The sequence below is a fragment of the Manis javanica genome, chromosome 10, assembly GCF_040802235.1.
Source record: "Manis javanica isolate MJ-LG chromosome 10, MJ_LKY, whole genome shotgun sequence".
NCBI classification, from domain to species: Eukaryota; Metazoa; Chordata; class Mammalia; order Pholidota; family Manidae; genus Manis; species Manis javanica.
In genome coordinates this window covers 39,823,025-39,835,331 of record NC_133165.1, presented here as the reverse complement: position 1 = coordinate 39,835,331, position 12,307 = coordinate 39,823,025, and the positions used below count along the sequence as shown (strand labels likewise).

Genomic DNA, 12,307 nt, shown 5'->3' with positions numbered 1-12,307 from the left:
GCTGCTCCTCTGCCCTCACTTTTGGTTAGATGCTGGGTGCTCACAGCAGGAAGGAGCACAAATCCGGGCCTCATCTCTACCTGGGTCATCCCTCCCCCACCCCCCCACCCCCACCAGTCCTTTAGAGATGCCCAGGGACTAGGTACAAACTTTCTACAGCCAGCCCAAGGGCCTTTCCCCGGGAAGGCCTGGCCCTGCAGCTTAGGACAAAGGTGAAAGAAAGGGGTGAGAGCAAGGAGGTCAAATACACCTCTTGGCCCCCTCTCGTCTTCTCCGACTTGCCTCTGTTGCAGGACAGATCCTGGAAAAAAGGGCTCTGAGGCCAGAAGGAGCCAAAACCCAGGGCCTTTTCTCTTCCCCTCAGATGGGCCATGGGCCCTCCAGAGAACACCTGACTGTGGGGTCTCCTTTCCCCCAGACGGGATGTCCCTTCTTTTTCATTGCTCCTCAGGTAGCTCTGCCCTGGAGCAGTTTCAGAGTTTAAAAGAGACTATCTTGGCAGGTTGGTCATGAGCAGCCAAGGACCAGTTTTCTGCATATCTATATATAACAACGTGAAGAAACCACCAAGAAGTAGGAGAACCTAGAATAGAGAAGAAACGGTCATAAATACTGGTTGGGCATCTTAAATTGACTGGCGAGTTCCTGTTAAGGAGGAATAGTTCAGAATTTGGGGTACAAATCTTGCTGCTTCTATGGCAGTTCAACCAACTAAATACAGACAAGAACTCCATCTTTCTCTGTGTGTGTCTGTCTCACTGGGAAAATTAATTTTTTCTTTGGCAGATGGTTGAGTCAAAAGACAGAAGGATTCATAAAATTCACATGAACATCCTGTAAACATTTAAACACATAAAGATTAAATAAAGCAACCATGACCTTGATTAAAGTTAAAATCTCTTTTTTTTTGTTTACAACCCTTAGCCCTGCAAGTTGGAGGCTCATCCTCACACCCTCCTTGACAGACTCCATTCTCACTAGGCATGGCATATGCACATGCAAGGATGTTTGATTAATTTGCTTTAAAATGGGAAATAAAAGCATCAGAAGAAAGGAATGATTCGGAGCACCTACACACAGAAATCTCACTAGTTCTCTTATTAAATTAATGGACTCTACAGGGAAAGCCAAAATAAAACAGTGATATAAAACATATTCAGATAGTCCCTGCTGTGTTTCAGCCCCTTCCCCCTTTCCAACTAATTGTTTTATCCCCTCCAGACACGCCAACCCAAGACTAAAGCTTTTGCTCTGACAGAAAATTCTAACCTAAAGAGGCTGGATGACTTACTGAGGCTTACGAACAGGCTGATGGGACTTGGGTCATGGCCTCTGCTCCCAGACTGTATAGCCCAACATCAAAGCTGCGACCCCCGCCCCCACATGCCAATCATCTTGTGAGATTAGCACTACCCTCCCACAGTGAAATTTTATGGACCAAATCGGCCTGCCACCAGGCTCCCCAGCATAATCTCACCAGCAGCTTAAAGCCACGTTTCTCTAAGGTAAGAACCCTGTGGGATTCTGGAGTTGGAGAGGTGATATGTAGCTCTAAACATCTGGAGGTGGAGGAATACACGAATCAGCTCCCTGCGCTCTTGTTAGACTGTTCAATAAGCTGCAGCTTTGAAGATTTTCCCAGTAGTGTTTGTTACCTGGTGTAAATTTGCCCTTTCTCACAATGCTTTTTATTGCTCTTGGCTAAGAATACTGGACTGAGACAAGAGACTTGACTTGCAGGCAGGGCAGGCAGGCTGCTTTGCAGGAGAACTTGAACTTGATGTACATAAAACTGACAGTTCCTTGAAGGCCTTGTCAACCATCCATCCAGTAAACACCGCCACTACCCAGAGTAAAAACAGACCAAAACCCACAAGCACATATCAAGGCTCTCTGCACCTGGCTTGAAGCAATTACTGACATTATCACTACACAATGAATCTCTTTTTGAAGTTGTTTTCCTGATATTTAGTAGTTTGAATACTAATCTCCTTAACAAAACTGTCCCCATGCTTTCCCCGCTCCCCTGCCCCCCTTAATCTCTTTCTCTCAAGGGAGGAGGGCGGGTGCTGGATACCAGTCAGTCTCCTTTGCAGCACCTGGGTTTGCATTGATTCCGTCTCTTGTCATTCATGTTACCAACAGGAATTAGCATAAGGCATTAAGGGGAAACTGGAGGAGAAGAGAAAGGCCATTTTGATGGAAATAAGGGGCAAAGGAATAATCTGCCATCAACGAAAATGCTTATTTGTGTATGGTTTCCCAAGCAAAGCTTAGAAAAAGCCTATGTTGATTTTAGTGTACACAAAGAAACCTTAATCCTTTCAAGGCAACTAAATCACCCCCAGAAAAGCAGCTCAGAAGAAAGGCACCCTGTCCAGGGGGATAACTATTCACAACCAAATAGATGCCACAAATCACACTCTGTAAGTAAACAAAAATAAGAATGTGGGAAACGTTTGATTGGAAAGGGAAAGAAGTGGGGGCAACAGCAGGAGGGGAGAGACAGAAGGGCAACTCCTCATCAATCCCTCTGCAAGCTCGCCGACAGCCTCTCAGCCTGGGGAGGGTGGCAGGGGCCTACACTCGGGCCCCAGGGCCAGCTCTCTTTAGGGCTGATCCCAAGAAGGGGAAACGCATTCCAAAGCTACAGAGTCACATGGGGTTGGAGGTCTTGGGGGTGGGACTGTGATTGTCATGGAAACACAGAAGCCCTCCCTTTGGTGACCTGTCCTACCTCAGTGTCTTCTTCCTCCTCCCCACTTTCCTCATAAAGACAGACCAGTGTCCACCAGTCCTCTTCCCTTATCAAAATGAGCAAAAAACAATGACGTATTTTTACATATGAGCACTGTATGCTCTGAACTGCATGTATCTTCTTTTATTGGGCTTTTAGTATTACGGATAACAAATTTATACAAACTTTCAGTCCATCAAAAAATATGATGAAATATAAAACCGGAATCCTCTATTATGCAATAAAAGATAAAATTCAATGTGACAATAATTCTGGGAGTAACAGCAATCACATAAGCATATACACCACAAGGGAACTCTAAACATAATGCAGTATTTAAAACTGCAGTTGGTTCAAATTCTAAAATAATCTGGAAGCTCAAAATAACTGCGCTTGGAAACGTATCTCACCAACAAGCTAGCAGACATACTAGCCAGGGCAACTACAGCATGCTGAAGTGGGTTCAAGTTTCCCTTTATGAAGGCCCAGCTCTTTTCAAGTGCTGCTACCAAGTTACCTTCCACGTAACACAGCACAGATGCCAAAGGAGCACACTTTCTTTACTTAGCACTTACCCTGTAAACAACTACATCGGGTTCTACAGTAGAGGAGGAGATCAACTAGTTTACCTAACTTAAACTTTTCAAATTGTACACCTTTGCAAAGACAGTGATTAGAGACTCCCTTGAATTACATGATTTCCAGCAATGCTGCTACAAATGAAACTGCCCCAAAATCTTGGCAATGATTTAAGATAACTTTTCCCCTAATGTGCTGCTGCATCATTAGCCTCTTGTACTCTATAGTGCAGTTTGGAAGAAATTAATGGGATAGTGCATATTTAAATTTTGCCCTCTTGCTTGTTTATTAAGTTTATGAAAAGCCCACAGCAGAGTAAGGCTTGGTTTACAACCATTATACTGTGAATATGAAACATCCACTGGTTATTAGAGTCTGCAGCACAAATCAGCTATTTATAGTTCTCCGACTGCTGAGGAGCTGATAAGTAACAACAGAATTAAGGCATTTTGAGAACTATTATTCTCTATTATCGATTCCTACATTAAAGTCATATAGACAGTTAGTGATTTCTTAGTCAAATCAATTTAAATAAAGGGTCTATGTATTCTTTTAAAATAAGCTTTTTTTCCCCCAACGGATTACACAAGCATACAGGTTTTCTCAAGCAAAAACGCAATATATGAACAGGACTTCCAGAATGGAAACAGTCCATTGTTTTTTATTCTTCCTAGGCAATGATAATGAAACAAATACAAAAGTAAGCCATTGCTCAGATTTAAGAAGCCTTACCTTTGTTTACAATAACAGTATTGAAGAGTTTTTCAGAGCTGGCATCTGATGCCTGAAAAATAGAAGGAGAAAAAGTGTTATTGCCATAAATGTTGTTGTTACCATCATAATTACTAGTATTTTAAGTCAATTTACTGCATTTTAGAAAAGCCTAATGGGGAAAGCAGCTATTTTCCCCAATTGTCCACAAGGTGGTGCTCGTTGATTGCATGAGTCAGAACTGCAGTGCAGCGATTTGCTGGGGGGGAGTCAGATTTTAAAAACGTGTTCTTATTAGACAGATTATCTGTGCAAAATATATTTCTGAGATGATACACAAAGCAATTCAGCTCATTCACATAATGATTTTGCACTTTCGTTGAAGGGTCATTATTTTGGAAATGGTACTCTTTCATGATATTTGCAGACTTGGCTATTTTTCAATTTTGTTTCACAAACCAGAACTGCCTATTATTTAACGCTAAGCTTTTTCTCACTAAAAAGCGTCAATCAACACTCCCAGAAATTAATTTTTAAAGATTCATCTGATGACCCCAAGATTCCTGTCTCTTATAGTAACCAGGACACCCTTGGTATTGAAATGGAAGGAAGCCAATCTGCCCCCAGACCTGACACTATACATGCCATCAGCATTATTTCCTTTCCATTCTCTAGAAATCATGAGTCTGCTAATTATTACACTGGCTTGGGAAAAGTGAAATAAGCTTGTTAAAATAGCGAGAGAAAAGCCAATTTAAATTATATACTAATGTTCTAAAAAATAAACATGAAGTTGGTTTGGAAGAAAATGTAGTATTTCAGAAGAACTAATGTCTAGAACTTGAAAAAATTTTAAGTCAAATTAAAAATCAAGCGTTCCCCTTTACATAATTTGAAGGTGGTTTCTGCATTTGAAGTTATAATGTCTACATTATATTTATGCTGTTTTGGCTATGCAAAAACATACGATTTATGTAAGAAATCACTTGTCTTTCACACTTCATACATAGAGATGCATGTTTTGAAAAAGCAAAGCATAGAATGTTGAGAAATACAAAAGCAAGAAATCTAAGAAATAAGCGGAAGGAGAAACCCGAAGTACAATACATTTTGACTGTGGAGCTGGGTTTTGAGGACAAAGATGATACTCAATTAAGTCTTTCCATGTTATGTCGGCAAAGATGAGATATTCCTGTGTTTATCTGGGGAACACATTCTAGTGCTCAATGCAAGTGATAGAGAAAGACAAGATATTTTCATTATGACTACTTTTCCCTTTAATTCTAATCTTCCTAAGATTAATTGATAAAAAAAATGAATGTACCTGCAAAATAAGTGTTGAACTGCGTGCATTTATACTTAAGTGTAAAATCAATTCTAGATAGTCTTCTTTTTATTTTTACATGAATAAAAAATATCCCGAGGGTCTTCTTGACATCTCAGGCATAATTATATAAAATTGTGTACTATAAGTAGCTTTTCATTTAAAAAAAAAATTGCCAAAAAAGTGTTGCATAGAGGGGGAAACAAGATATCCATGAAACAGATCAATACATGTATATTGAGTTATAGAAGCAAAAATTAAGTGAAGTGTTGTTACACTGTAATATGAAGTGAGATTTCTAGGAATGTGAGTTCGCCAGCTAAAAACTTGAGAGATTTCACCATTCTTCAATGAAACAGTTTGTTCAGTTCTAATTGGAATGGCTATGGTAAATTCATGGCTCAAAAAATAAACTCCAGCTGATATTTTTAAAAGAAAAGAAAAAAAATCTGTTAATCATTTTACCAAACTAAAGTAACCCTTGTAGATTTGGGGCTCACCTATTAAAATGTATCTAATTGGCCCAAAGAAATTACCAGACACGCAAAAAGCATGGATAAGGAAAGAAAACGGTTTCTGATTGAGTTTTTATTTGTACTTGGGTGTGTGCGTTTGTATGAGAAAGAGATAGAGAGACAGAGAGAGATAGAAGGGCAGGGGGAAGGGGGAGATATCAAACAGAACAGATGCTGTAGGGGAGCAGCCCTTTTGGTCGTCTTTCACACCCCTCCTTGGGGCAGCCTCCTTCGTCGCACACTGGCCTACACACCGCGTTCTCACGCAGTTAAACAATCCTTCTGTCTGAGGCAAACTTAGAGGACGTTATTATTATGATGCCAACAGTCGGTTATCAAAGAAATAAGTATGACAGGATAGAAAGGCTTAGGAATATGCCTTCTAAAAAAACCTTTTTGAGCTCCTTAATTTTCTGATACACGTCACGAGCCCCGAAATGCAGCCTCTTGTCATCGGGAAGGGAGGATCACAAACAAGGCCTCCACAGAGAACACCCAAAAGAAAATGATTGTAATGCGACTTTGGCTATTCATAAAATGATAGATACTTCTTTCTCCTATCCAGGCGGTTCAGGCGATGGCGGACCACAGTCTCCTGAAAAGTCAGAAAAAAGCTTCATATCCAAAGTCTAAAGTGGAAACTGCAAGAAAATTATTTGCTTTCCCTCCATGAACTTTCCGAATTCTACTTGGGCTTTTAAAGCATTCTTGCAATTTATTTGGCTCTCTGGGTCTTGACCTTTGGGACGTTTCCTTTTTCATTGTTTTTAAGAAAAGCTCTGCCTGCAATCCCTTATATTACCTGGACCATATTTTCCACGCTGACTTTTTATTTTTATATTTAGTCTTTAAATCAAGAACGACTAATGGAAATGTGGTGAGCCGAAGAGTTAGCAGGCAAGTTTACCTTGTCCTTCTCTCCTTTTCTTAACAAGGAGGTCCCTTTTTACACGCTCGAGACCTTTAGATTTTGCTCGCCATTTCCTTTCCTCCCCCTCGCTCGGTTTTGGAGGGTGAGGGCGTGAAGTGGCTACATCTAAAATTGACAGGAAAACGAAGATCTCTTTTGACGGCTTTTTACATGGGGGGAGGTAGAAGCAGATTTTTCTTAATACTAAAAAATGAGTAGACGCCGTACTTGGTGTTTAAAGAAAGTTAAATAAGTCAGATTGGAGGAAGGCACACGGAGAATGAGGGAAACGAGTAAGAACCTTCCGTGCACAAGGGGGTGGAACGCGGCCGCTCCTGTCCGGGATCCCGCCTAAGTCCCTTCGGCCGCAGACCCCGGGGACGGCCCTCCGCACCCGCGGGTACAGGGACTCAGCTACAGGGCAAGAAACACCTCCTCGAAACTTAAGCGCGAGCTCCTTCACCAACTGCCACGGACCCGAGCCCCGATCTCCCCTCGCGTCCCTGCGTTCCGCGTGCGGCTCGGCATCCCGACCTCGGAGCGCGCCGCGCCAGGCCGAGCCCCTCGGGGCGGGGAGGCGCCGGGCAGCTCCGGTCCCCGGCACCGGCGCGCAGCCCCGCCCGCCCGCCCCGCCGCTCCCCCGCCGGGAACCGCGGGAGGAAAGTACAAAGGCGGGCGACCGGACCGCGGGGGCGGGCGAGAGGCGGGGTGAGGTCGGGGGGTCGGGCGCGCCAGACGCGAGGAGCCCGCCCCCGCCACCCCGGTCCGCGGGCCCGGCCGCCGCAACAAAAGACCTCCGACCCGGCCGCTCCCTTCCGACCGCGGGCGGCGAGCGAAGGAGCCGCGCCCCCAGGACTGCATTACCTGGTCGCGAAGGGTTAAGCGGTCCTGTCAGCCCCAAGTTCATGGTTTGGTTCCGCAGCAGGGCTCGCGATGGGGGACCGTCAGAGACCAGGGGAAAAACCAGCCAAACACGCGAAGAGCAAACGCCCAACTCCGACCGGGCTTAGTCCGCCAGAGTCTCTCCTTTCCTCGCCAAAGTCTGAACGCGGATGCACGCGAACCAGATCCAACCACGGCAGCGGCTGCGGGCGCCAGCAGCCCGGGCCGCGCACACATCCAGCTCGGCCGAGGCCAGGCGCGCGGCGGGATCGCGCCCTCCGAGGGCGCCCGGCCGCGCTCGCCCGCTGCCTCCGGGCCGCTCCCGCGGCGTGCAGGGCCGGCCCGGTACGGCGGGGCCTCGAGGAGCGTCCCGGGCGGGCGGCGGGCGACAGGCGGGCGAGGCGGGGAGGAGAGGGCCGAGCCGTGCGGAGCTAAGAGCGAGGCGGCGGCGGCAGCGACAGGACAAAGGAGACCATGTGCGGAGGGAGGGAGGAGGGAGAGGGAGGAGGAGGAGGGCGCACCGCGGCGGCGGCGGCTTCTCCCCGGCGGCCGCCGCGGGCTCCCCGCCCGCCGGTCCCGCCTCTCCAGCAGCGCCGCACGGCCCGACCGCTCCTGGGCCCGCCGCCGCCGCCGCGGCGCTGTAGGGAGACGCTCTGCGAGTCTTGCTCTCCCGCCTATCTCGCCGGCGCGCGGGAGGCGCTGCAGCGATCGGGGCGCCGGGCGGGATGCGCGGGGCTGGCGGCGCCTTCCGGCCGGAGCAGGCAGAGAGCTGCCGGGGCCGGCTCGGCTCCAGCCAGCGCTCCGCTCGCGGGCGCCTGCTTCTCCCGCCGGCTCACGGCTCAAGTGAACTCCATCGGCGGCCGCCGCCGTGGGCTCCTAGGCTGCACGGTGGCGGGAGGGGAGGTGGTGGCACCGGGGCCCCTCGTTCCGGACTTCGCTCCCGACCGCGCCAAGCACGCCTCCTGCAGCCGCTCGCAGCTCTCGGCGCGGGACTTCCTCAGCGCGCCGAGCCCGAGCCACCGGTGCCACCGCCCCTCCTCCGGCCCGCCCCGCGCGCCCCGCCCCTCGCTGCCCCTCCTCTCGGCCCAGGCGTCGGGTCGGCCCCTCGGGGGCGCAGTCCCCGGGCGCGACATCGACAGCTGTCGCCCCCGCCCCACCGCGCCTTGGGCCCCAGGTCCCCACGGCTGTCTTCCCCGCGGGCGGGCGCGGCGGGAACTGCAACGCTCGGCGTCCTCTCCGCAGTTGCCGCTTCCAGGATTGCGCCGCGGCAGGGAAAGGCCACTAGGCCCGCATCCTGGGGCGGAACCGCGGTTAGGCCAGTCTCAACTATTAAGAGCAGGCTCTCTGGGCGGTTGCGAGGGCTCAGTGAGAAAGTGATGTATGCAGACCGTCTCGCACACAGTAGGCACTCAATCCACTATAATAGGTACACTGCTGGAAATGGAGGGTGTCAGAGTCTAATGAAACAGAAAGGTCTTAACCACTAGGATGAAAGACTTAGTACAATTTGTTAGATCTTAAGGATAACTGAGGGCATGAACTGGCCATTTACACCCTACACCCCCCCACCCTTGTTCTTCAAATCCACTGACATTTATTTGAACACTTCATATTCACAAAAGTAGGAGCCAGTCGGTTCTCCTGGCCTCCACCAGATGAAGGGAAAGGATTAGGGTGGTGCCACAGCCAACTAAATGGGCAGTAATTCCTTTCATTATGTTTATCATTGTGTTCTCTGGTGCCCAATGTAGGGCCCAGGGTGGGGGTTGCTCAGTGACCTTGTACAAACTTGGCCCTTGTTGGATTCCCCAGCGCAGCCCCGCCAGAGCGTACTCTCCTCCCTCCGTACAGTCTGGTAGCCCACCTCTGCAGACTTGCGGCCTCCTCACTCACTGGCCCAACCACAGAGGCCCTGAGGAGGCCCTGCACCATGCCTGGGGGTGAGGAGGCCCTCTGCAAACATGGGGAGCTGTATTCCACACCCGCATCTTGGTGCACAGGAACCGTTGCTGTGATTTTCCCGGCACTAGGCAAAGAGGGCAAGTGAGGCCTAGGGTGCAGCTGGGAGGGTCTAAAGTAGAGCAGGCACACTAAGCTGAAGAGAGAGGGATACTTGTGGCCCCTGACCTCCCCTCCACTGCGACTGTCACCTGGTGTGCAGCTGAGAAGGGAGGAAAGGAATGGGTTTGGGACAAATGTACACCACATACAAACGACATGGACACTAGTTTAAGGCAATAATGGCCATTCCTAACCTCTTTGAAGTTGAACATCCTTCATTATTTGATGTCATAGCTCTTGAAAAACCTCTCAAGGGAAAAAAAAGGGGGTGCTTGCTGTATGGCATATTTTTTTTCTTGAACTTCCAAATACAATTAATTTTGGAAATAAGGGCGTCTCTCTAGCTTTACCTCCTCCCCAACAGCTAGCAGTACATGGTGTTTCTAAATGAAATTTTTAAAAAGATAGGTATTAAAGAGGTAACGAATCTTGATTTTTTAAAGATTTTTCTGATAGATTTTTCTCTACCTCTACCTGCAGAGAAGTCAGAAGAAAGCATGCCTTGGAAAGTGTAAGTTTGGAGTTGGATTTCCCAATTGCTTATAAGATGTCACAAAAACCAGCTGAGGCCTTCAAGCTAGGAGGCATTCATTCTGAAGCTGTTTCTGTAGTACCAAGATAGCTCAAAGGCAAACATTAAATTTTCAAGAAAAGACGTTAAAATGTTGTTTCTTTTGGAGCAATCAAAATGGGACTGTTTTCTTGTGCTCTAATAAAATCAATATTACAGGGAAGAAATTGCCAGAGCCCCTGCCAGGTCCCCCACAAGGTAAACTGAGATGCACAAAAACATGGGCAACTTAGCTGGCCAACTAAAACAACCACTTAGGCCTCTGAAGTGCTTTTATCAGGAAGTATTTCTGACATATGCCTTGCATTAAATCGTCATCTCTGATTTTCAGGGATTAGGCCTCAGATGAAAGCCTGGGATAGATCTGCATATTTCCCTGTATTTTGATTGCCTGTAATCAGAGCTCAGTCTCTGCGTTCCTGCGTCCATGTTCAGTCCTCCTGCACCTGCCTGTGCCCCTCGCCCTGTCCCTGTCCACTGCTTTGCTTCATTTCTCAGCCTCTCACTAGGCATGTGAATAAGTCCATTCTGATTGTTTTCCAAGTTGCTCCATTCTGCGTCCTTTCTGGAAGGGAGGGTTCCAGGGTCAAACTTGGAAGGGAAGAGGTACAGGACAGCATCAGAAGTAGGAAGAAGGAAGAAAGAAAAAATATATATCCACAGGATAATCCACATACTGGGTGTTTGTATCTTGGTCAGAGATCTGACTTTCAAGAGTCAAGATTCATAACGTGCTCTTTTTTGCCCTTGAGATACCCAACTTTCCTTTATTGGAATTTTAATCTAAAGATTACAAAGTTAAAGTCTGGCATACATTATGTCTGTTATATTCAGGTTCCACATACTAAGCAATAACAGTTTCTTAGCATCACCTTCAGCCTCTGAATCAGATCTAAGGAGAGCAAGTCTTACCCTGGTGAACTCTTTAACATGTGCAAGTGGGGTGCCTTACACAAAGCGGATAAGAAGAATATGGACTCGGTGATCTTTCTGCTGTTAGAGAACTTATTTCAGAACAAGAACAAATTTTAATATAAAACCAAAGACCTTATTAGACAAGTTTATGGTTAACCAGCTGAAACTTTAAAAAACAAATGAACAAACCCAGGCTAAATTAAAATATGAATCTTCCTCAAATCATAAAATATATCTAAACAAACATAAACTAGGTTTAAAAACTAAAGGAAGTTCTTAGAAATCAATCCAAAATGGCGGTTTGATATGTGAGATTTGATTCAATTTGTATCACAAATAACCAAAATAAGATCAGACATCTTCTGGTAAAATATCCTTATAAATTCTGGTCTTCTGTCAAGCATACTATATAGAAAAATCCATTAATTTCATGGTGTTCTCTCTCATAACGAATTAAAGGCACTTCCTAACAGAATGAGTGCTAAGTCATTCTAGGGGTGGTTTACAGGGAGAGGAAGTCTTTATAAAAATTGCCTTGTATGTTTATATTTTACATTATGTAGCTTGAAAAGACCAGTAAGGCGTAGCGATGACCTGTAAGTTCTGTCTCCAACCAGCCTTGAGAGAGACGGCTTGTTTCTGTGTCTCAGGAGTCTCCATCTTTTCAAATTCTAAAGCTCTTCAAGTTTTGCAAATATACGAGTTTTATCTGTTCTTTGGGTGGAGGGGAAGAACCAGATCTGGTTGACATCATGACCCTGTCGGGTCAGAAGACCTTGGGAAAATCTCTTCCCTCTCTGTATCTCAGTTTCCTCATCTATAAAATGAGATGACGACATACCTATGCCTCAGTAACAGCCCCATGCGGTGAGACGTCTGTGTTCGCTATTATGATGAAAGATGACATTCTTACTTGGATTACTGTGGAGGGCAACAACATAAAAGCAAATTCTGATATGGCTTCAATGTCATGGCCATGCCTCCTACCAAATTCTCACAATGCAGACCACCCCAGTGAGGATGAGAAGACCGAGTGAACGTCAAACACGGCACCAATCCCAAAAAGTGGTGGCAGTGGTTCACGCCATGTGTACTAGAGTGC

General features: G+C 46.7%; 2 protein-coding genes across 5 annotated transcripts in view; both read right to left on the bottom strand.

The window, feature by feature from the left end:
* Positions 1-12,307, bottom strand: part of AUTS2 (activator of transcription and developmental regulator AUTS2) — a 1,201,476-nt gene that overhangs the window by 74,423 nt on the left and 1,114,746 nt on the right. For all 4 annotated transcript variants that reach the window (XM_073215214.1, XM_073215215.1, XM_073215216.1 and 1 more), the window contains one exon: positions 4,049-4,100. In XM_073215214.1, the coding sequence (XP_073071315.1) occupies positions 4,049-4,100 (52 nt within the window). The remainder of the gene's footprint in view (positions 1-4,048; positions 4,101-12,307) is intronic.
* LOC140843685 (uncharacterized) overlaps positions 5,922-12,307 on the bottom strand; it is a 45,842-nt gene continuing 39,456 nt past the window's right edge. Inside the window, exons 3-5 of the mRNA XM_073214136.1 lie at positions 8,618-8,952; positions 7,641-8,534; positions 5,922-6,461 (exon numbers count right to left, since the gene is read on the bottom strand). Of these exons, the coding sequence (XP_073070237.1) occupies positions 7,680-8,534; positions 8,618-8,952 (1,190 nt within the window). The 3' untranslated portion in view covers positions 5,922-6,461; positions 7,641-7,679. The remainder of the gene's footprint in view (positions 6,462-7,640; positions 8,535-8,617; positions 8,953-12,307) is intronic.